This window comes from Sitophilus oryzae, unplaced genomic scaffold (genome assembly GCF_002938485.1).
Source record: "Sitophilus oryzae breed Bouriz unplaced genomic scaffold, Soryzae_2.0 scaffold_85_pilon_pilon, whole genome shotgun sequence".
Lineage (NCBI taxonomy): Eukaryota > Metazoa > Arthropoda > Insecta > Coleoptera > Curculionidae > Sitophilus > Sitophilus oryzae.
Window position 1 is genome coordinate 1,563,960 of NW_022147483.1, and position 22,450 is coordinate 1,586,409.

Consider the following 22,450-nt stretch of genomic DNA (forward strand, 5'->3'; position numbering starts at 1 on the left):
CGATTTTCGAAAGAAATCAGTACATGTATATTATTTCGTATATATTTTTCATTTTATTGATTTTATGGAAAGCATGTCTGACGAACCTCCAACAGACTATATAGTAACAGGAGTCCTAGATGATTTAGTCAAGGACTGGGAGCTGCACGACGATAAATTGGATCTTAAGTACAACCTAGAAGGGCATTCATTAGGTATGGTATCAGTTGCCATGAGTCACAATGGAAAATGTAAGTACTTAGGTCTATACACAGATAAAGTTTTGTTTAATATATATTATTGCTCGAGCTCATTAGATTCGTCAATGAGAATATGGGACCTAAAAAAATGAGAAAAAATTGCGAATATTCATGTGGGACCTGTAGATCTCTGGACGGTTGCGTTCAGTCCGGACGATAAACACGACATCATTTCTGGAAGCCACTCGGGCAAAATCACTCAGTATAGCGTTGAAACCGCAGCGGTAGAAAACAGTCATTTGACACCAGAGGAAAATTTACTCTGAGCATTGCTTACGTGAGTGAACCATTTGGAATTATTAGAATTAGAATGAGTGGGAGGGGGGTTAATCACTGCGACCTTACAGATCCATTGTGTCCCCCTTTCTTGAGTCATAACTCATCATACAGTCCCAGGGCTTTGACAAAAGCCAGTATCTGGGACGGTTTTATAGAGGGTAGTTCTCCATCTCCAATATCAGTCGTACCAAAATTCATGGCACGAATGGTTGTCGTCTCGGCGCACTCAGTGATGAGGTGTACTGGTGTTTCCCCATCTTCCCCACAGAATCTGCATTCGCCGTTTCTTCTTAGTTTCAATCTACTGAGCTGTTCATTGAGGAGACAGTGTCCTGTTAAAAACGCCGTGACAATCCGAAGATTGTTCTTACTTAAACCCAGGAAGATCTGTGATTTTTCTTGATCATAAGCCCTCAGAAACTTATTCGAGTGTCTTAGACCGTTGCAAGATTTCCATTCCAGGTTGCGGATGGAATCTTCTAAGTTCTTGAGTTCTGCCTTGAGTTGGTTACCACTTGGAAAGCAGAACGGTTCTGGTCTAGTTAGTGGAATGTTCGCTCCTTTCCTAGCTAGATTATTTGCTTTTTTATTGCCTTCTATCCCTTGGTGAGCAGGCACCCAGAGTAGGAGGACTTTGTTTTCTTTGCCTAATTTATTCAGCTTCTCTATGCATTCTTTGACCAATTTCGAATTGATTGATACTGAGTTGATCGCTTTTAACGCTGCTTGACTATCAGACCAGATGGCTATTTCTTGTTTCCGATAGTTCCTATCTAAGATAAGTTGTACGCATCTTTCGATAGCGTAGATTTCTGCCTGTAGGATACTAGGGTAAGTGCCCATTGGTTCGGAGTATTTAGCTCTCGGCCCAAACACTCCGATCCCTGTTTCCGTATTGGTTTTGGAAGCATCAGTATACCAAGTTATGGTATGGTCTTTTAACTGCTGGACAAGCGTTTCGCTCTTCCAATTCTTTTTATTGCTCAATACTACATTGAGATGTTTCTCAAAGTTGTACGTTCTTGGCATATCGTCCACTGGGAGTTGCAGGAGTGGTATTTCCTTTATGAGGGTGTTCCAAGCCCCTGATCTGACAATTCTCCCAGTACTAATTCCGTTAGTGACCATTCTAATCATTGTCGCATTGGCATATCTACCAATGACAATGTGCAGTGGTGTTAGATCTAGAATGACCTCCATTGCTGCTGTTGGACAGGTTCTCATGGTCCCTGTGATGCAAACGCATGCTAGTCTCTGGACTTTGCATAGGCTTAGCCTTGCCGTCCGTTGCTCTAGTTTTGTGTACTAGGCAACTGCTCCATAAGTAATCATGGGTCTTTCTATCATGGTATACATCCAGCGCAAAATGTTAGGGGGAAAATGTTAGAGTGAACCATTTAGTAAACCATTACTTTTTAAGTTAGATTTTTTAGAGCCCCTATGGAAAGTACATAGCTAGAGGTTTTATTAACATTTTTGACGTTGCTGCTAACAAATTATGGCACACTCTAGAGAGTCACGCTATGTCATATGCCAATAAGGTCTCTGTGTTTTTCTCCAGATAATCAGCTATTATTAACAGCCTCTGACGATGGGCATATGAAATTATATGATGTGTAAGTTAAAAATTAGTTAAGTAGCCTTTGTAACTCGTTTTTATCTAATTTTTTTGACAGAAAACAGACCCATGTAATTGGAACGATATCTGCTCATGCCTCTTGGGTTTTAAATGTGGCATTTTCACCAGATGGAAAGTATTTTGTGTCTGCCAGTTCAGACAAGACGGTTAAAGCATGGGATGTTCAAAGCCGACAGTGTATTCACACCTTTTTTTTTAAATATAATATTTTATTAAAAAAAACTAAATTTTAAGGGATATAACCATTTTTAATTAAGATTTGTTTTTTAATAATGAAATTTTATCTAAAAAAACATTGCACGTTTGGTGTGTAAAATTCAGTTCCGGATAATTCGAAAATTTTATCAGTTTCAGAAGACAAAAGTATTGTAATATATAGTTGTCCTAAGTAATAAATGCCTTTTATCCTAATTTGTACTTATTCATATATTTTTTCTTGTAAATAAAGGATTTTTCAGCTTATTTAAATTTCAAATTTGAAAATTGTGACGCCAAAAGTTGAACAGATACATCCGGTAAGAGCTGTCAACGTTGAGTCAAGTTAAAGACTTATGAAGTTATTTTTTATATAATTTATCTCATATTTCTTACTATTTAACTAAATAGAATTAGTTTCATATTAAACTAAGGGATATTTATTGAATAAAAACACTTGTTTCTTAATAATTTATTAAAATATTAAAGAAATGCATGATTTTATAGTTCATCTAATTATGCGCGTACTCAAAGAAAAATTATAATATTCTTTGGCGTACCAGATAATTTCAATATAAAATAAGTTTTGTATGATATTTTATACTGGAGAGAATAAATACAAATAAACACAAACCATTTAATTAATTTAAGAAGCATATTCTACTGAAATTTTAATAAAAACCATCCATGTTTATTAAAAAAAGTTAAAATCGAGGCATCCAAGAGCAAAAAATACACGATCGTGATTGGTCAGTTTCGGTGGCGTGGAGGTTTTGAGTTTTATTCTCGTTCATTGTTGCCGGATTGTTAAAAAATGTCGATAATCTTTTTTTCTATGTGATTTTTGTAAAATTATATTAGTTTAAATTGATCACTAGCACTATAGTAAGGGCCATTTCTATATATTTTTAATAAAACAAGTACCAGTAATGTTGTTTTGAAGAAATTTCTTTTATTTCTTCTTGAAATTATGTACTAACATTATAGTCTTTATTCTTGATTTCGATGTATTTATAGCATTAAAAATGTATTTAAACAGCTTCATTTTATGTTTATTTTATGATTTTTGTGTGTTTATGTTTATAATTACTTATTTATGACAATAAAAATATTTTACCTTAAGTAAAAAAACGATTTCAGTGGAACGTATTGAGTAAATAATAACTTTTGAGAACGAAATTAAACTTAATTTACAAGAATTTTCCTATAACCAATTTTATTAGTAATAAATAGATTAAGTTTATGAGCAGCTTAAATTTTACGAATGACTTCAATCTGGCAACGCCGGTCATGCTTTGGTCGTTTGCAATTGAAGGATCCGGACGTCCTCCCGTCGGTTGCATCGATTTTTTAAATTTTCTGACGAAAAAGTGCATTTAGTGTACACAATTTATGCGTAATCTATTACTAGTGCCCTGCTTAGCCTCCTGAAAAAGTGAGTACCCGTAATTTTATGTATTTTTTGAGATATTTTACTTCAAAATTTTTGGATTTCGCAATATCCATCATGGCAGCCTTCTTCTCAATGTTCCTCATTAAGTTATTAATTTTTAAGAATATTGTTTAAATAATATACGTAGATTAATAAATAAGTATGTAAAACTATGTATTTTCGGTACTTTCTATACTGCGTGTTACATAAGGGTAAAATAATAGTACTACATTTTTGGTAAATTACGTAATGTATCTTTGACTTTTTGTTTAATTTTTTCGGTCAAGGCATGTTTAAATAAAATGGCCGCCTGTTGGAATTCGATGTCTTGATTTTTTGTAAATTGCCATTTTTAATTTAAATTTCTTTTTATAGGGCATACTTAGAGTTTTCTTTATTTTTTAAAAATATAATATGCGCATTAATAATATTTTGAATGAGTAGGTTTTTTGTATTTAAGTTTTAAATAGGTAGGTTCATTAGGAATTTTATTACGTATTTTTTTTATTTAAGATTCCTACATATTTATGTTTCAGCATTTTTGTAATGATTTCTGATATTGGTATTTTAAAATATATTTCTCTTTTAAAGCGCGTTGTGTAATATTACATGTTAAAAAATAGTATTAATGTTGACAAACGATTTTTGCTAATTCAGTATTAGTTGTAAATTTGCATTGAAGAAATAAATCAATTGTTACTGAATTTTTATAAAAATTAAAATATTTCGAAAACAGTAAGTACCTATGATTATTTTGAGGTAAATTTTGACCGAATGTTTTTTGTCTTCATAGTAGAAACTAAAAATGTAATAAAATATATAGGATGTCTCATTGTTAAAAAAAATATAACTTTAATATTTTTTATTTATTTGAAACACTGTAGGTTTAACTTTTAGCTCTAAATAATATGTTACAACTCTAAAAACTTCTTGTGTATTTTTATTTCTTTATGTGTTACATCATGGAAAAATTCTTTGGATTTTGACCATATTCATCAAATTTATATCCCTTTTTTCCCTAGATCATATAACATCTTTATATTTTTGACATTTTTGGTATAATAATCAAGGAAAAATCTTGTAAAATATTGCTGAGGTATAAATGGAGCATCTTTTTTTTTCATTTAAAATAAATATACCTATTTATATATTGTCGTAATATTTTTATAGGTGTTCGATAATATTTTTATAGGTATCCCAATATTTTTTCTTTTTTTAGGCGCGTTATATTAATACTACAACACCACACACTCCTTTCCCACTCACACGAGCATTGCTAGCTCTCTGTGTTGGTTAATAAAATTTCCTAATTCAACATTAGTGAATTTCGTTAGCTGATGCAGTTGGTTAACAGTGTTTTTGTCGGTGTGGATTCCCGAGCTTAAGATGACTCCAGAGCGCGGCGCGGCCTTCCCCAAGAGAGGAGACTTCTTGGGTCACCCCCAACCCTGATGTTCGGGCATCGATGACCTGTGTAGCATGCAGAGGTACCCAAAGGGAGTCACCACCCTCTGGTTTACGAGCTAGGTGTTCTAACGCTAGAGGCTTCGGCCGGATACGACCTGGCACCCAAGCTCCGAGATTTCTTCGTGCACGTATTCCGTGACCCTCGAAGAGGCAGGGGCGGGATATCGGACACATTGAAGATGATGAGGGGGTCCGCCTGTAGGGGGTCCTGGTGGATGTCCGTCCGACGGGTGACGAGGGTGACCCCAGACGAGGCGGCTTAATTGGGATGGGAACTGACTGGTGAGGCTTAATCGTCGACCAATGGGTCGAATCTGCATAAGGAAGGCAACCAGCACACACTCGCAGGCGGGTCGTGGAAACATCTTTTTGTTTTTTCTCTTGGTCTGCCCCGCGTCGAATTTTGAAGGCAGAAAATGTCGGTAGGAGGCGAGCATATCCAGGCCTAACTTAAACCTGTTAAAAGTAAGTCTAATTTTTTTATATTACTTTCTTTAAATTGTAAACTTTTACTGTACTCTCTACCAAATAACTTTTTTATTGCACCATATAGCAGTCAAAATTCTTTTTATATAAGTGTTGTATATTTTAGTTTTTTTGTTACATACATGAGCTTCAATTTAAAGTAGAATAACTTGTATAGTAATTAGAGCAACTTTTTTAAAACTTATAGTAGATATAAGTTTAAATTCTAATTTAACTTATAGTTACTTATATAACTAATTTTTTTTTAATTTTTTAGGACAACCCGGGTTCGCAGCGCGATTTTAAAAAACAAGATTGAAGAAGTCAGAAATTTTATCTACATGCTGCATATGATCAGTCCCAAAAAATTTCGGATTGTTCCAGGTACCGTCGAATACCTGGACAACGTGTTTATTGTCAACTCTACAGGATCGACCGAGGTCCATGGAGTTGGGGGCATTCGATGTGCCCCATAGCAGTGAGACGCCACTGTTTTTTTCGCCGTATAATTATTATGGTGGGACTGAAAATGAACTTAAGCAAGATATGATGGTGAGTTTTTATATTTTTACATTGTTTTTTTTTTGTTGTCTATATCTTCTTTTTTGTTTCTTCTAGCATATGTATTTGTTAGAAATATTCTAATATTTCTTTTCTCTTACAGGTGATACAGTATGGCTTGGAGAACTTCAAAAGTCGGTTCGCGTCGTGGTTCCAAAGCAGTAACTTTAGGTTCCCTACATTTACAGAATGTTGCATTAAGTACTCATTTTTTAATTTGCAATTTTTATATTTCATTTTTACTTTTTTTCTTACTCTATACAAGGCTTTAATATAAAGTTTTTTTAGCAATAATAAATGGGTAATAAAAAAATAACTCCAAAGAGACAAAATTAGGTAGCATATTGTTTTTCTATTATATTTTCGTCTTATTTTAAAATTGGTAATATTTAATTTTTTTAATAGTAATTTTTAATTAAACTTAAATTAGAATAATGTAATTTTACATTATAATGAGAATTAAAGTATTAGTAATTTATTTTTGTTACTAAAATTAAATTTAGCTGCATAAATCTTTTTAGTACTAAACTGCTTTGGAATGAATTTTTTTGGGGGACAACAGCAAGATTAGAGCCATCTTCTAGATGCCATCAGGTAAATTTATATAACTTTATATTTTTCTCTGACTAAAAAAAGTGTTTTTCTTTTTTTAGGTAGGTGCGCTAGCGTAGTCGTTTGTTGTAGCATTATATCCCTTTCCCCCTTTTTAAAAAATGTTTGTAAGACGCCTGAAATTTGTATAAGTTAGTTATATAAGTAGTTGAATAAGAATTGGTGAGACTTGGAAAATAGAAGAGGGCAGAGAAGATGGAAGAGGATTGCTTTGAAATAGAAGGAGAGGAGATAGAAGATGTTTGAGGAAAGGAGGAGGATTTTGTTCGCTGTGACGGAAGTTTTTTGAATGAAATTTGGAGCAACTGTATTAAGGTAATTTTTTTCATCTAGTTACAAAAAAATGAATACTTATCACAACTTTTATTTATTTATAGATGTTATTGGTATCTTGGACATCAAGTTTCATTTATTTATGTATTAATCAAGCATATCTATTGGTGGAAATGTAGAATAGCAGATGTTATAACAACTTGGATGAATTATCAGAAACACCCAAGAAGTTTTGACATAATTTATACTGGGAAAAGGCTCACAAATGACCAATTTATTCTACAGTAGATACAGGACATTAAATTGACTTCAACATCGCAGATATTTCTCAAAAAATGGTAAGTTTTTTCACATTATTTTCTTTCCTATTAAAGTTTTTGGGAAGCTTGAAAGTTATGACATATTTTACACGTAATATGTATATTTTAATAACTTTTTAATTTTTTTTTAAATTTATTAGGAGAATTTTTTTATTCAAATCAACTTAATTTTATATTTTGCCTATCTATATTGATATTACAATGTTTTCTTATTTATTTTAATTTTCTACATTGATACAAATTAATATACTTACTAATATTTGTTTATTTTTAGATATCGGTTCGAGTGATGTACTGGGCGTTAACAGTTGCTGTTACAAATCTGCAGATGAGTTAGAACCTGTTAGAACTGTACATAAGTTTGATGAATGCCGGAGGAATTTTTTGAATGGAATGATACTGAAAATCTTACCTACAAATGACAATTTCAAGATACAATCAATAGTACTTAGATTGATTGGCCTTCATTACCATTGCGCTATGAAAATGGTAAGTTATTTTTATTTTTTTTATTATTTTTTAAGGCTACAATTTTTGTATTTAACTACAAAATTGTAGGCTTCAAATTCAAAATAAAATAAGTTTGAGATTGAAAATAAAATATATTTTTTTTCAATCTTTGTAGTTATTTACAAATTTGTATCAGACAATTTTAATTTTATTTAGTATGTTTTCTTTTTGTAAAAGTCTATAAATATTTGACAATATTTTAAAGAGTTACTATTGCGTTTATTTTTTTAATATCTACCTAACATATTAAAAAAACATATTTTTTTATTCCAAAATGTGTGAAGCAACTGACTTTATAAAAATTTACTTATTTATTTTTTGTATTTTTAGTAAGCAATACAAATTGGTATTAATGGACGTTTTGACAGCTGTTTCCAAACCAAGTTCCAGTTTTAATGGATAATCTTTAATGAACACAGAAAAATGACATTCACTGGATTGACTTAAACACCTGTTGCCTTTTAATAATGGTAAGTTATGCCTCTCAACTTATTCTTATAAAATTTAAAAATCTTATAAAAATATTAAATTTTCCATCGTATTCAATTAAACCATTAAAACAATAATAAAAAGGCAGGACAAAATAAAATACAGACACTGTATTACTGGTTGCATATCAGCGACCTTGGAAAAAAATGCAGTTTTTAAATCTGGTTTTAATAATTATTAAAATTTCCACTAAGATAAGCACAATAAAATTACGGTATGGAAAATATAAGTTGATTTTTTTTATTTTGATATTTTTAGTACAGCAGATATCTTATTTATATTTTTTTCGATCGTTAAAACCGCTAATATTAATATAAAAATTATAACTATTTTTTATTAGAGTCGGTTTAAGATCTTTATTGTTTGAGACTTATTTAAATTGGTATAATAGCCATACATTTATGATTTGACGTAGTTCTAAACAAGTTCTAAATATTAATATCTTTTTTTTTGTTTTTAAAAATCTTTAAAAATTGAGTCATTAAAAAATTACTTAATACTTTTTTTGAATTTTAGGTATACAACGGGACAATTGGTGTTAGAAGTCAACAAGTAGTACTAATTGCAAATAATATATTATGGCGGACATCAAAAAGCTTTAAATGGAATGAAGCAGAAAAAGACTCAGAAAGTCCATTTAGAACTCTGTACTTAATAGTTGTTAGAGTGGATGCAGTCCTTCATCAATGGTAAGTTATTCAGGCGTCTATATAAATGCAAAACCTGACAAGTCCATTGAAATCAATTTTACAGAATAGACTAAAAATTATTTAAAATATTATGAATAGTAGAAAGAATAATAAATCTACAGGGCTGAATTTATCTGGTGTATTATTTCTTGAAAATATCTTGCATGAAAATGTAATTCAGAGTTTCTCTTGGGATAACCAATTAAATGGTGTATAGATCTCAATTTTCCAAAATGTGTCACTTGTCGGGTTTTGCATTTAGACGTCTAGTTTATTTATTTAATTTTTTTATTAAATTTCTTTGACAAGGTTGAAAATTATGATAAATTTAGTATGAACAAACTGACGTCATAATTATTTTTATTATTTAATTTTTATTTGTACTTTTAGTGAGCTGAACAAATTGATGGTAATGGACATTTTGACAGCTGCTGTCACAACTCAACGAACAAGTTGCAGCTTTGAAGGAAAATTTTTGATTGGATACAGAAAAATGTCAGTCGTTTCAGGATGTAAAGTTAATAGAACCAGGGTTGGGCTCGATATTTGTTGCCTTTTAATAATGGTAAGTTATTTTGATCATTTTATTTACAGAGATTTTCATACAACTGGTTCATTAAAAAATTTTCAAGGTATATATTTTTCTAAGTCTATAACTAGTTTAATTTAGACTAAATTTCATCTTAAAATACTTTTAATGGGCTAGTTACGTGAAATACTCTCTAATTATTTTTATGAATTGGCATTGATAAGCTTGAAAATTCTGTAAAATTATTAAATTTTGTAAAATATTCATACTTTGCAGTTTGTACAGTGTTAGCTTTAGTTTTATTATTAGCTTTCGTTAGTTTTATTTTGCCCTAAATTTAACAGGTTTTAACTTTTTTTTATTTTGGAAGCTAGAATTTTCATTGAAAAAAAAAAGAAATTAGAAGGTTTTAATGGTTTTAATGATTTTTTTTTTGTATATTATTTTTGTCTATTTTTTAAATTTACAGGGTAATAACATAACATACATAATAACAATAAAATGTATTAAAACTTGACAGGAAAGCCTATAATTTGTTTTTTTTTAACGAATGTTCTAGCTCAAAAAATAAAAAAGTTAATTGAACAATGCAAAGAGTGTATTACTGGTTGCATAGCCTTGTTTTAATTATTAAAGTTACCACCAAAATAAATGTAATAATTTACAAGTTATTGCTAAATATTTTTTATATATATATCTAGTAAATTAGATCTTTAATTTTTTGGTCATTAATAACTCGCTATTACTTTCATATCAAGGAAATTTACAATTTTTATATTATTTCTGAAGTTATCAATAAAAGTCTTTCTTTTAATTTTGTATAACTCTTTATAACTTCTTCAAATTAATATTAACAAAATGAGTATTATTTATTTGTTATTTTAGATAGTTTCAAATATTAAGAAAATTTATGTTATTGTCTGTTTTCTGATAGCTTCTTCAAAAATTGCTATAATAAAAATTACCTAATATATATTTTTTTATTTAGGTATAAGAAAAGACAATTGCTATTTAAAACAAATAAATTTTAAAACAAATAAGTTCTACTAGCTGCAACTAATGGTGGTCATAAAAGAAATTTAAATGAAATGGGAGAGAAACTTGTGCAGAAGAAATCGAGGAAAACCATTTTGAACTACTGTTACTTAATAGCTCTTAGAGGGGATCCAGTTCTTCATCAATGGTAAGTTATTTTTCTATCTTTTATAAAATTTCATTGGACAGCTTGAAAATTTTTAAAATTTTCTAATATTCGAGCGCTTTTCTTCCAATATTAGAAAAGCCAACAACTGTTAAAAATAGGCAGGACGAAATAAAATGCTGATACTGTATTACTGGTTGCATATTATTACGGATTCTGTGGGTCCACTAATTTAAACTCACTATAAAATACTTAACGGATTTATTTTCGCACTTAATAAAAATATAAAATATTAAAAATATAATTAAATTTTTGAATTCATTCAAATAACTCTGTTTAGTATTAAACGACATTATGGAGCGTAGAAATCTTATACTGATTACAACACACAATTAACTATTTAAAAAAATCCTTCGCCAAATTGTCAACATTCGCTATTCAAAACTACACACACCGGAAAAATCTAGGGATATCATTTTATTAAAGTTAAAAATGAATGTTTTGAATAAACAACCACATATTTGTAGGCCGATTCTTTCTACTTCGATTGAAACCAAGTAGTCACACTAGTTATTTCTAAATTTGGGATATTTGCAGAAGTGTTTGTGCATTTTGTGTCAAATGTATAAAAAGCACCTAGCAACAATTGTTCGAATTTAACCTGTACTGGCTATGTTTTTTATGATAACTGGCCAAATTCATTCAAATAACTCTGTTTAGTATTAAACTACATTATGGAGCGTAGACATCTTAACAGAGACGAAATGCTAAGGGCCATGGGTATGCTCGAAGCTGGAATGCGCCAAATCAACGTAGCTAGAGCATTAAATACAAGGCAAGGTGTAATATCGCGATTAAGTGCACGCTACCGTGAAAGTGGTGATGTTGCAGAAAGGCACACAGGGCGACATCGCATTACTACCCCTCAGGAAGATCATTTTTTACAATTAAATGATCGACGCCGACCGACTCTTACAGCACCAGAGCTTAGTTTAATTCTCCAGGAAACACATAATGTAACCGTTAGTCTGACACTGTTCGCAATAGATTAAGAGAGGTCAACTTAAGAAGCAGACGCCCCTGGAGAGCTCAACCCTTAACGAGAGGAAATCGAGAAGTACGATATTTGTGGGCTCAAGATCATGTTCAGTGGTCGAATGAACAATGGGCCAATGTTCTCTTCACGGATGAGTCACGCTTTGGAATTCATCCGGATTCGAGAAGGCTTAGGGTATGGAGAGAACCGGGACATTTTATTCGGTTGGATCATGTTCAGGAAGTGCACCCTTATCAAGATGGAACAGTTATGGTCTGGGGAGGAGTCCAGTTAGGCCGAAAAACCGATCTCGTTTTTCTTGAAAGGTTTCTAACAGGAATCACATATCGTGCTTTAATTCTTGAGCCTGTCGTGTTACCACATGCCAATGATTTTGGGAGAAACTTCATTCTCATGCATGACAATGCACGGCCTCATACGGCCAGAGCGGGAAGTGAGTTTATCAATGCTCATCAATTAAACATCTTACCCTGGCCGGCACAATCTCCTGACCTCAACCCCATCGAGCACGTATGGGACGCGGTCCAAAGAAGAATTTTGAGAATGGGTATGCCTCGTGAAACTCGTAGGGATCTTGTTCGGGCCGTGAATGCAGCGTGGCAGGCTGTACCTCAAGAAGAGATCGACAACGTGATCAGGAGCATGGAGAGACGATGTAGAGCTGTAATGAACAGTAGAGGACGTCATACCCTTTATTAAGTAAAAATGGTTTTATCTTTTTTTTTAATTCACAGTTTAGAATAAAAAAAAATGTGTGTATTTTTTGAGTTCAATAAAAATGAAGGTAAATTTGAAAAATTCCGTAAATTTCGCATTTTTATTTCCAATACGTCCTGTAAACTATTTGTTTATTTTAATTTTATTATATCAGAAATGCAAATAATAAAATTATGACGATGGCGGGATAAAATTGTAATATCCCTAGACTTTTCCGGTGTGTGTATTTGGTTTAAAATTACAGACGATATATTAATGTTCCCACTAGAATAAACGCAGTAAATATCTATGTCGTAGTCTCTTAGTGTATTCCGTCTTTTCACGAAGAGCCTAGTCACTTAATGAAAAAAACTAACCTAACAACATAACTAGCTTGCTAATCTAACCGACGCTTCATGAAGTGACTAGGATCTTCACGAAAAGACGGAATACACTATGTGACTACGACATATACATTATTTTAAGAAATATAATTTTAATTAATCTTTTTTGTTTTGTTTTTATTAATCTTGTTTTCAGAAATCTTCCAAAATTAGTATAGTAAAAATTTACTTAATATTTTTTTGGAATTTTAGGTATACGCTACAATCCGTACTATCTGCAAATATTATGGTGGACATCAAAAAGCTTTAAATGGAATGAAACTTGCAGGAAAAGACTCAGAAAACCCATTTAGAACTGTACTTAACAGCTGTTGAAAAGTGGTCGCAGTCCTTTATCAACGGTAAGTTATTTATCTCTTTTTGCTTACTAAATTTCATCGACAAGCTTGAAAATTATGATACGTTTTCATAATATTCAAGCTGCACAGGTCTCTGAGATCAACGTCTATTCCTATATGTCATTTATTAAAAATTGATATAAAAACTTGTCAAAAATAATATTTAAATGACAAAAAAAGAAAAGGTTTCAAACATACTAATTATTAATCAAACGTGAAAACCTTAATTTAAAAAAATATGAGCTCTGAATTTTTTTAACATTTCATTCTTTCATTAAATTTTTATACCAATTTTTTTTAAATGATATATTGTGGTCTACCTGGCAGAAATAATTGTCAGAATCAATTGTTATTTCAAAAGCCACTATATAATGCTGGTTTTTTTTCTCATAGGGTATATACAAATTATTAATTTAAAAAACGTAGTTATTACATTAATAAAAATGTATTTATTTTAATTTTTACATAGATCGTTTTATGCCTTTTTTTAATATTATTTTTATTTTATTTTTTAGATATCTCTGCATTTTCTTAACAATGGATGTCCCCAACAGTTGCTCCTACTTCCTCACTTTCCTCTTTCACTCGACATAAAGCAGACTCAATACTCCTCAATGCCTCACCAAGGTTCGTTAGCTTCATGAATATTGTTATTGTTTCAATAAATTTGTTTATTGGTTTTTATCCTCTTACTATATAATTACATCAGGCGTCATTTTAATGTTAATTTTTTGTAAAATTTTGATAATCTGGATAGAAACCTTTATTTTTTCTTAAGCATTTGCAATTTAAAACACTAGTTAAGAGCAATACATTTTATGAATAGGACCATTGTCCCTGTTGATATTGTCTTTATATTTATGCTTTGTGTTGCCTCTAATTTGAGGGATGTTTGATTAATTTTAAATCGTTCAAATCAATGCAATAATCTTTATGGAGGATATGTTGAGCAACATAATACTAATCTGTTATAATTTTTCATTTCAAGCTTTTTTTCAATCTCACCTATCTTATATTTAACTTCCATTAGTTCAATCATTAAATTGTTATTAAATAAAACTATATTGTATTCTGGATTTCGTCAAAGCTTTTTTTAAAAGATTTAAAAAACAATCTTTACAGGCTTGTATCATTTCCAAGTTATTTTATCTTTTATATAATTATATAACTAACTTCTTAATTATATAACTAAACTTCTCTAAGTTTATTCCAGATTATCAAAATTATAATTTTTATACTTGCGCATCTGCGTCACTATAGCCGTATGAACACAAGTATTATTTCGGTTTTAAAGTTTATATTTTTTAATATTTCATTTATTGTATTAACGCAAAACTAAATTTTATAGAATTTAACTAACTATATCTTCAACCGGATGATAATTTAATAGTTAATGGTCATTTAATATTTTTTCATAAACCTTAAATGTGATTATTGAATACCAATGTTAAGCAAGTAGAAATGATTTATTAGTGTTTATTTTTTTAAAATATTTTTTTTATTAAATCAATTTTGGATACTTGTGTTCATATAGTTTTTTTTTGCTTTTGAGAATTATTTTTGGTACCCTAACACAGATTTTTTAATCAATTTATATGATTTTAAAATATGTTTATATCTATTTTGTATTTAAATTTTAGCGATAAAGTTTGTTTCTTTAACACAGAGAGCAATGCACTTCATGCATTGTTTTCTTTTTTATGTGCAGAATTCTCTTTATATACAGTATGTCCTCAGAACGTCTTTACAAGAGCAAAAGCTTTTTTTTGAACATTTTCATAAAAAATACATTTCTTATAAAAATATTTTTCTTTTTAATATTTTCATCTTAATTTATTTAACAAATATATTGTGTGAGCATATTCGTAGATATACTGTGCGATTCAAGTATATTTATACTAAAATTGTTTTTTTTTTAAATGCAATAAAAGTAATCCAATCAAAATTGCATAAATTAGTTGTTTTAGAAGAGTTCAATTGAAAATAAATACATGAATTTTAACCTTTAGTATTACTGGTTGCCTAATCGATTCTTATGTAATGTTGTGGTAATGTTCTTATTATTTAAAAAAATCTTATTTCCAGTAGTAATTTTTTCTCTCAATTTTAGTATTTAAAATGTCTCTGAAAAATACAAACTGATGTTTGCTATGTGTTAATAAAATCGTTACACTTGCGTTTAAGATAATTAATTACTGCTATATAATTTTTTTATAAAATATGAAACAAACTTTATCTCTTAAAATTTATGAATTTTACATATGAAAATGGTCTGCTAGGGTATATAATATATTTATTGTAGGATCAATTGAAATATCATAAGCCATGATATAAAAATTAACACTTGTATATACATATTTGTTAAATATATAATTTTAAGATAAAACACATTTTTACACAAAAATAATAATTCTAGTTTTATATGTGGCATATCGTTTTTCAGTTGGTCCTTCAACATTTAAAATCTTTTGGCATAGAATTCATTCCACTTAAATGTCCCAAAAAGATATATTTTAATACCAGTTTTGTATGTTATTTGGTGTATTAGAATTTTATAAATATTGTTTTTAATATTTTGTTAATAATAGTGATCTATAGCTTACCTTTGCTATCTGTAATAGGAAATATTTCTAAATATTTTTGTTGAAAAATGAATATTACTTTTATAACATTTATTAAGCAAAATAAATTTGAAGATCCCTATTATTATCAAAGAGATATCATTAAAGTATTTCAATGCAATATTTTTTTTTTTCAAACGTCACAAAACTCTTAATTTTTGCGACATGACAACAAAGATTGACATATAAAAAAAGTAATTTTTACGCTTTTGCGCGCTTAAACAAAGGCTTAAACACAAAAGAGTGCAAAATTATTATTAAACTGACAAATTTAACAAAAGCGTAACCATAGTTTCTCGATATATAATTACTTACAACATAGCAACGTTTGAAATTGTTTAAAACATTATTTGTGACGTTTGAAAAAAGAACATGTTCTGTTCGGAGTAAAAATGACTTTTAGTGTCTCGTCGCAAAAAGTATCATTTTTGCTCCTTATAAAATAATATACCGTATGATCGAAAAAAAAAACAGCGTCCAGTTGGCTTGGAAATGAACATCAATTACATTTCCCATATAATTTTATATATAAAATTACAGCGATCTTCATTTCATAGCCATCGCCGACGCCATTTTTATTCGATAATGTACTATTTCTGTACAAATGTTATCTGTTTTCTATATAATATTATTGTGATCTATTGCTGTATTTTTGTTATAAAATTGCTTTGAATACATCTATATTTTGTAACCGTTTTAGAGGTTCCGAGCACTATGTTTACAGTCATTTCTTTTTTCATTTTAAATATTTTTTTGTCGCGTCTAATAATTAATCAGCTAATTAAGAGTCTTTTTTTAGTAGGTAAAAAAGAATAATTTATATTACCACAGAGTGGCCCAATGTTACAAAAATAATCATGTTAGGTCTTCACTTTGAAATTTTCACTAAATTTTTTTTTATAAAACATACGGGTTACAGTAGATCATGTTTTAAAGTCAGTTCGTAGAAATACACAGGGTGTTTTTAATATATTTTTGCTTTATATTGGTAGTATTTAAATGCAATGTTATTCAAATTTTAATTCTATTGTTATTTTAGATTTTTCCTGTACATTTTTAAAGCTTTCACAAATTTATAAAGTCGTATTTTTTTTAATTGAAAATCTACATATATAAAATGCTAATGTTTATCTGTGTCGTCTCTACTGAAGTAACGACTTGCTCTAGAAAGTTGCTTTTTTTACTAAAAGATAGCTAATTGGCTCTTCTAAAAACTGTCGTCGCCGGATTTTTTGTTTTTCATTTAATTATAAAAAGATAATTAAATTATAATTTTTTTTCTGATGGCGGATGCGCCAGGATTCAACTAGTATTTTATATAACAAGATCAAAACAAATTATACTAAAATACTTTATATGTTGGTAACTAAATATAATATAATGTCTTTCTCTGCTATTTAAATAAAACACTCTTAATTTTATAATAATATACTTTATAAATAACAAAATTGTGGCATTGTTAATATTTAGAAATTAAATATATCCAGATATTTGAAAATAGAATATATTAAAAAAATTATGCTTAAATTATTACTACTTCAAATTACTAGATTACATTAAATAACATTCTTATGAGTTGATACTGTTGTTTTGTATGCATCTGGCAAGCTTTTTCTGGAATAATTTATTTAATTAGCACTTATCAATTATCTGAACTAATTTTAAGGCTGTAAACTGTAGTTTTGGAATCTTTAAATATTTAGTCAGTGATGGGATTAAGATTTGTAATTGTGTAATGATTAATCCACCACTGTACTCCAATAGAAAATTGCGTAAATTAATTATATAAAGCTCATTTTACATAGAAAAATCCTCTGAAAATATTTATCTCAATTTCTTTAAATTTTAGTATAACTGGTTGCCTAATCGATTCTTGCTCATTCAAACACCTTAAAAGTTAAAAATTGTACAATAATTAATATATTTGTTTATTGCTTTCTAAGTAAGTATTACTTTCAAATTTCAATTAAATCGTTTAAATTACTACAGGGTGGCTCAGTGTTAAATAAACTAGGTGTTCTATTTGAGATTTTCACTTCAATCTTTTTATTACAAAACATGCCGGTAATATTAGAGCACCATATTAAAGCCATTTAAAATTTCAGTTAACTAGAAGTTTACCATGTTATTTGTTTATTTATTTATTAACTATTCACTTCAATTTTTTTTGTATAATTTTATTTCATGCGATGAGCGATTAATTAATTTATGCAATTTTTAATTTTATATTAGTTTAAATGGAAAATAAACAACAAACCCTATAAAAACTTCCATTGTTAAAATGTTCCAAATGTATTTGTCACTTCCTCGTGAGTGTATTTTCCGTCATTTGATCATTTCCACTTTGTGTGCTTTATTGGAAGTATTGGCGCTTGCTATGAAAAGTTTATCAATCAATAATGTTGCACAGACTTCCATCTCGCTCATTAGTAAGGATAGGTCATTGCGATTTTTATAAACTTGATTTTTATGAAAAATAAAATTGCCACAGTCCCCTTTTAGTTTCTATGATACAGGGTGATTTTGAAAATGTTACAGTTTCAGATACATCTCCTATTTCAGTAGTCTGACAACATATCAATACATTTCAAAACATATTGCTATGGAACTTCTTTTTTAATTTCTTTAAATAATTTAAATAGTTTTTTTTAAATATCGACCAATGTTTAGTTTCTATTAATGGGACAGCCCGTATATTTGTCAGGAAATTAGTGTATCTTCTCACAAGCCACCATAAGTCACAGTTTTTAATTAGAGGTAAAACAGTTTAATACAAATTTTTTTATATCCTATCTCATTGTTCTTAGTATTTGTATTTTTAGTTCTTTATTGTTTAAACTTTTCATTTAAAAATTAAATAGATCAAAATTGGTTTCGCCAATTAAAAGTTAGTTGAATAAAAAAGTAGTTAATCCTATGTAACTTTTTATTTGTATTATTTTAAAATTATTAATTCTGCAGCTTTTAACTAAAATATACTGTTACATGTATTTTAAAAGCTTGTAAAGGAGGAAGATTATTTTTTTGACAAGTATACAGGGTGTGTGATGAAAATATTAAGAAAAAACTTATTCGTATGCCTCTGGTTCCACCTAATATGTTCTAAGTATATAAATCTGTTTTTATTTTTTTTTCAGACTACTGATATAATATGAGGTGTGTGTAAAACTGCAACACATTGTATCATGGAAAATAAGAGGGCCATGACAATTTTGTGTACTGTATCTTTGCCTTCAAGAAAAAAATAATGGGTTCATTTAAGTAACGAGTTCGACATTTAGTATTCTTTATTAATATGCGAGAAAGCCCTTAATTGCAACTAAATGTTGAAATGACGAAACCGTTTAACATGGGTATCTCATGTTTTATAGTGTTTCTCCCTTATGAACGGAGATAGGAAGAAGCGGTTTTCGCAGTGGCTACTAATTTTTTATAAAATACCCTACGGTCGAAAAAAAAACGGCGTCATGAACGGCTGGGGAATGACGATGACAATTTTTGCGAACTCAAGCCCTAGAGTTCATTTTCTTGGCCCGTCCTCTTCTTTATTGTTTAATGGCGCTTACTGCCAGTGGCCCATTGAGTAAAAACGATTTTTAAATGGCGTAGTTTAAAATTACAGGAAAAAAATATTTTTTGGAAATAGATTTGTGTGTCTAGAACCGTTCTATGCTTTTTTATTCTTTCTATAATTAGTGTTAATATTGAAGTTTTATGTAAAATTTTACTCAATGACGTCTAGAGATTGACCTCGCCAAAATTATCATCGATTGTCATTCCCAGACGCATTTGACGTAGTTTTTTTACTTTTTTTTAAATCACATGTTTTAATCTTCTTAGTTTTTGAGCTACAGGGTGATTTTGATAAATGCTTTTAACCGTCCCTTGTATTCAGATATAAAAACTTATTGTAAACGTAAAAACATAATTCAGTGTTACGTTCTTTTCAAAGCAAATGTTTTTATCTTAAAAAAATATGTTCATATTCTTAAATTCTGATACATATATACATACATACTGCCATTACTTGCTGACTAGTATTCGATTCGATGTAAATTCTGATGATCTCTAATGGACAAACGAAGCACTTTTTTATAGAGGTAAATTGTGTGTAATTACCTTATTTTGATTGACAACCTGTACATAAAATATATAAAATACACCTTCCGTTGATAACTGAAGAACATAATTTCATCTGAAAGAATTTTTTTATAAACTTTTTGCTTATAACTTTTTAAGTAATTAATAATTTAATTTATAAAAATGATTCTGTAGCTTAGAAACTAAGAGGGCTGGGATATGGCTGGGATAATACATTTATCCCAGTCCTCTTCCTCATACCTGTAATGTCATCAATAAGAAGCCATCTATTGCGAAAATCTCATTTTTTCTCTATTTGCGTTCATAAGCTAGAAACTCCCTAAAGCACGAACGAATGAAAATGATACACCCTGTACAGGTTAGCAATTCTTTGTCATATTTAACAGACTTTATAATTAGCAGTGGTATAAACACAAGACTAAAAAAAATATTTTCTTTTTTTTGGCCAAAAAATAAAGTTAAACCTTTTTAAAAGCGAAATGAAATAAAAGCTAACACTATACAGAGTGTCTCATTTTGGTAGCAAATGTGGAATTTTTCGCTTTATTAATAAAGATGGAGAACCTTGCGGTTTTCACCGACCCTTACTACTTCTTTGTAAAATTTAATGTGCCAAACAAAATACGAGGGCAGTCTTCTTCTTATCGTCCTGTAGCATGGAAATTAAAAAGGCTATGTTGATTTCGCTTAAAAGTAACTCAAATTTACACAAATCGCAAGATTCTATCTTTATTAATCAAAATATGTAGTTTGGAGCGTAGCGTTTAGAGTTAACGGCGTTAGAGTTATAATGATGGCATTTGATTTTTGGGTTGATGACATTTATATAAAACATCATCGATTGCCATTTTCAAGCCAACGCTGACGCCTTATTTTTGCGATAAATTTTATTTGTTGTTTATTTTCCTGTAGCAGCACGTTTTACGAACTCGCTGTAAGAAACTTACAGCAAGTTCTTACTTCTTAGAACTTGCTTCTTGTTACTTGCTTACGCATAGTGTAACACCGCACTAAGGCGGGTTGACGCCGTCCAAGTGTACTTGGGCCAAGTGCTGCTATATAAGTGCAGTTTATGGATGCTGCGCATCTCACTTGTACGCTGTTTGTATCGTATCAACTGTTTTATCCAAGTTGAGTTGGAAAGCTTCATATCATCCTACAAAGCTTTCCAATTCGACTTTGATAAAATAGAATCAGCTTACAAGTGAGGCGGGCACAGCATCCATATAAGTATACTTTTATGGCAGCATCCAAGTGTAACTTTGTCTGAGTCAACCAGGCTTTAGAACTTGCAAAACTTACAACGTGTTCTTAGAACATGTCAAAAATACCTGTTTCTTTAATGTAAATTTTAATACCTTATTCTCTCTCTTTAATGTTAATTTTATTTTCCAAATATACGCAAAATAATGAATTAATATTCGTTTTTTTTTATAGTAAACATCTTATTAAGCTCACTAGTCTATGTGGCGCCCCCTAATGTCAATGTACCGAACTAAAGTACATATGCACTTAAGTTCCGGGCATTAACACCAGAGGGCGTTACTAACATTTTTAGTTCCGTGCATTACCAACAGAGGGCGCTACTACCCCTTTTAGTTCCGGGCATTAACACCAGAGGACGCTACCAGCATTTTTTTTAGTTCCGGGCATTAACACCAGAGGGCGCTACCAGCATTTTTTTAGTTCCGGGCATTAACACCAGAGGGCGCTACTCTTTTTGTTAGTTTCGGGCATTAACACCAGAGGGCGCTACTATCAATTTTAGTTCCGGGCATTAACACCAGAGGGCGCTACCAGCATTTTTTTTAGTTCCGGGTATTAACACCCGAGGGCGCTACCAGCATTTTTAGTTCCTGGCATTACCACCAGAGGGCGCTACCACCTTTTTTAGTTCCGGGCATTAACAGCAGAGGGCGCTACTAGTTTTTGTTAGTTCCGGGCATTAACACCAGAGGGCGCTACATGCACAAGTTTAAAATAAAACAATTATTTTCATTTCAATAGGTTTATTTATTTATAATAAATTACTACATACACAGATTCGAGAAGGATGGATTTAAACAATGATTATTTTATACTGGATGATGAAAAGTGCCTACTATGTACAAGAGTATACATCGCACTGTGGTTGCAAAAGAGTGTTATCTCTCTATTAAGCCCGGCTGACACGGTACAGATGTATTTCGATCAAAATATACTTGGATGCTGCCATAATTGCCATATAAATATACTTAAGGATGTTGCGCGCTTCTTACGTACGCGTTTGTATGGTTCATATCAACTGTTATATTCTCAAAGTCGAGTTGGAGAACTTCATAACATCCCAGTAAATAGGCTTGCTACCGACTTACTTGGATGTTACAAAGCCTTGCAACTCGACTTGGATAAAA

General features: G+C 30.2%; 1 protein-coding gene, 1 long non-coding RNA gene and 1 pseudogene across 2 annotated transcripts; all 3 read left to right on the top strand.

Annotated features, from left to right (window-relative positions):
* Positions 1–73: 73 nt before the first annotated feature.
* On the top strand, positions 74–2,637 carry LOC115890189 (annotated as a pseudogene).
* A 2,830-nt stretch (positions 2,638–5,467) lies between these two features.
* Positions 5,468–6,569, top strand: LOC115890162. Its single transcript, XR_004051583.1, has 3 exons — positions 5,468–5,716; positions 5,994–6,268; positions 6,381–6,569. It is a non-coding gene; the product is annotated as an uncharacterized LOC115890162 (long non-coding RNA).
* Positions 6,570–6,861: 292 nt separating this feature from the next.
* On the top strand, positions 6,862–13,979 carry LOC115890190. Its single transcript, XM_030910350.1, has 5 exons — positions 6,862–6,871; positions 8,676–8,695; positions 8,998–9,170; positions 9,561–9,735; positions 13,851–13,979. The coding sequence occupies exons 1-5, from the start codon at positions 6,862–6,864 to the stop codon at positions 13,977–13,979; spliced, it is 507 nt and encodes a 168-aa protein (XP_030766210.1).
* The last annotated feature ends 8,471 nt before the right edge of the window (positions 13,980–22,450 follow it).

Excerpts from the sequence above, each read along its gene's own strand:
- LOC115890190 (XM_030910350.1), top strand. Across the intron at positions 9,171-9,560 it reads GATGCAGTCCTTCATCAATG|TGAGCTGAACAAATTGATGG; the intron begins GTAAGTTATTCA and ends TTGTACTTTTAG. Across the intron at positions 9,736-13,850 it reads TTTGTTGCCTTTTAATAATG|ATATCTCTGCATTTTCTTAA; the intron begins GTAAGTTATTTT and ends TTTATTTTTTAG.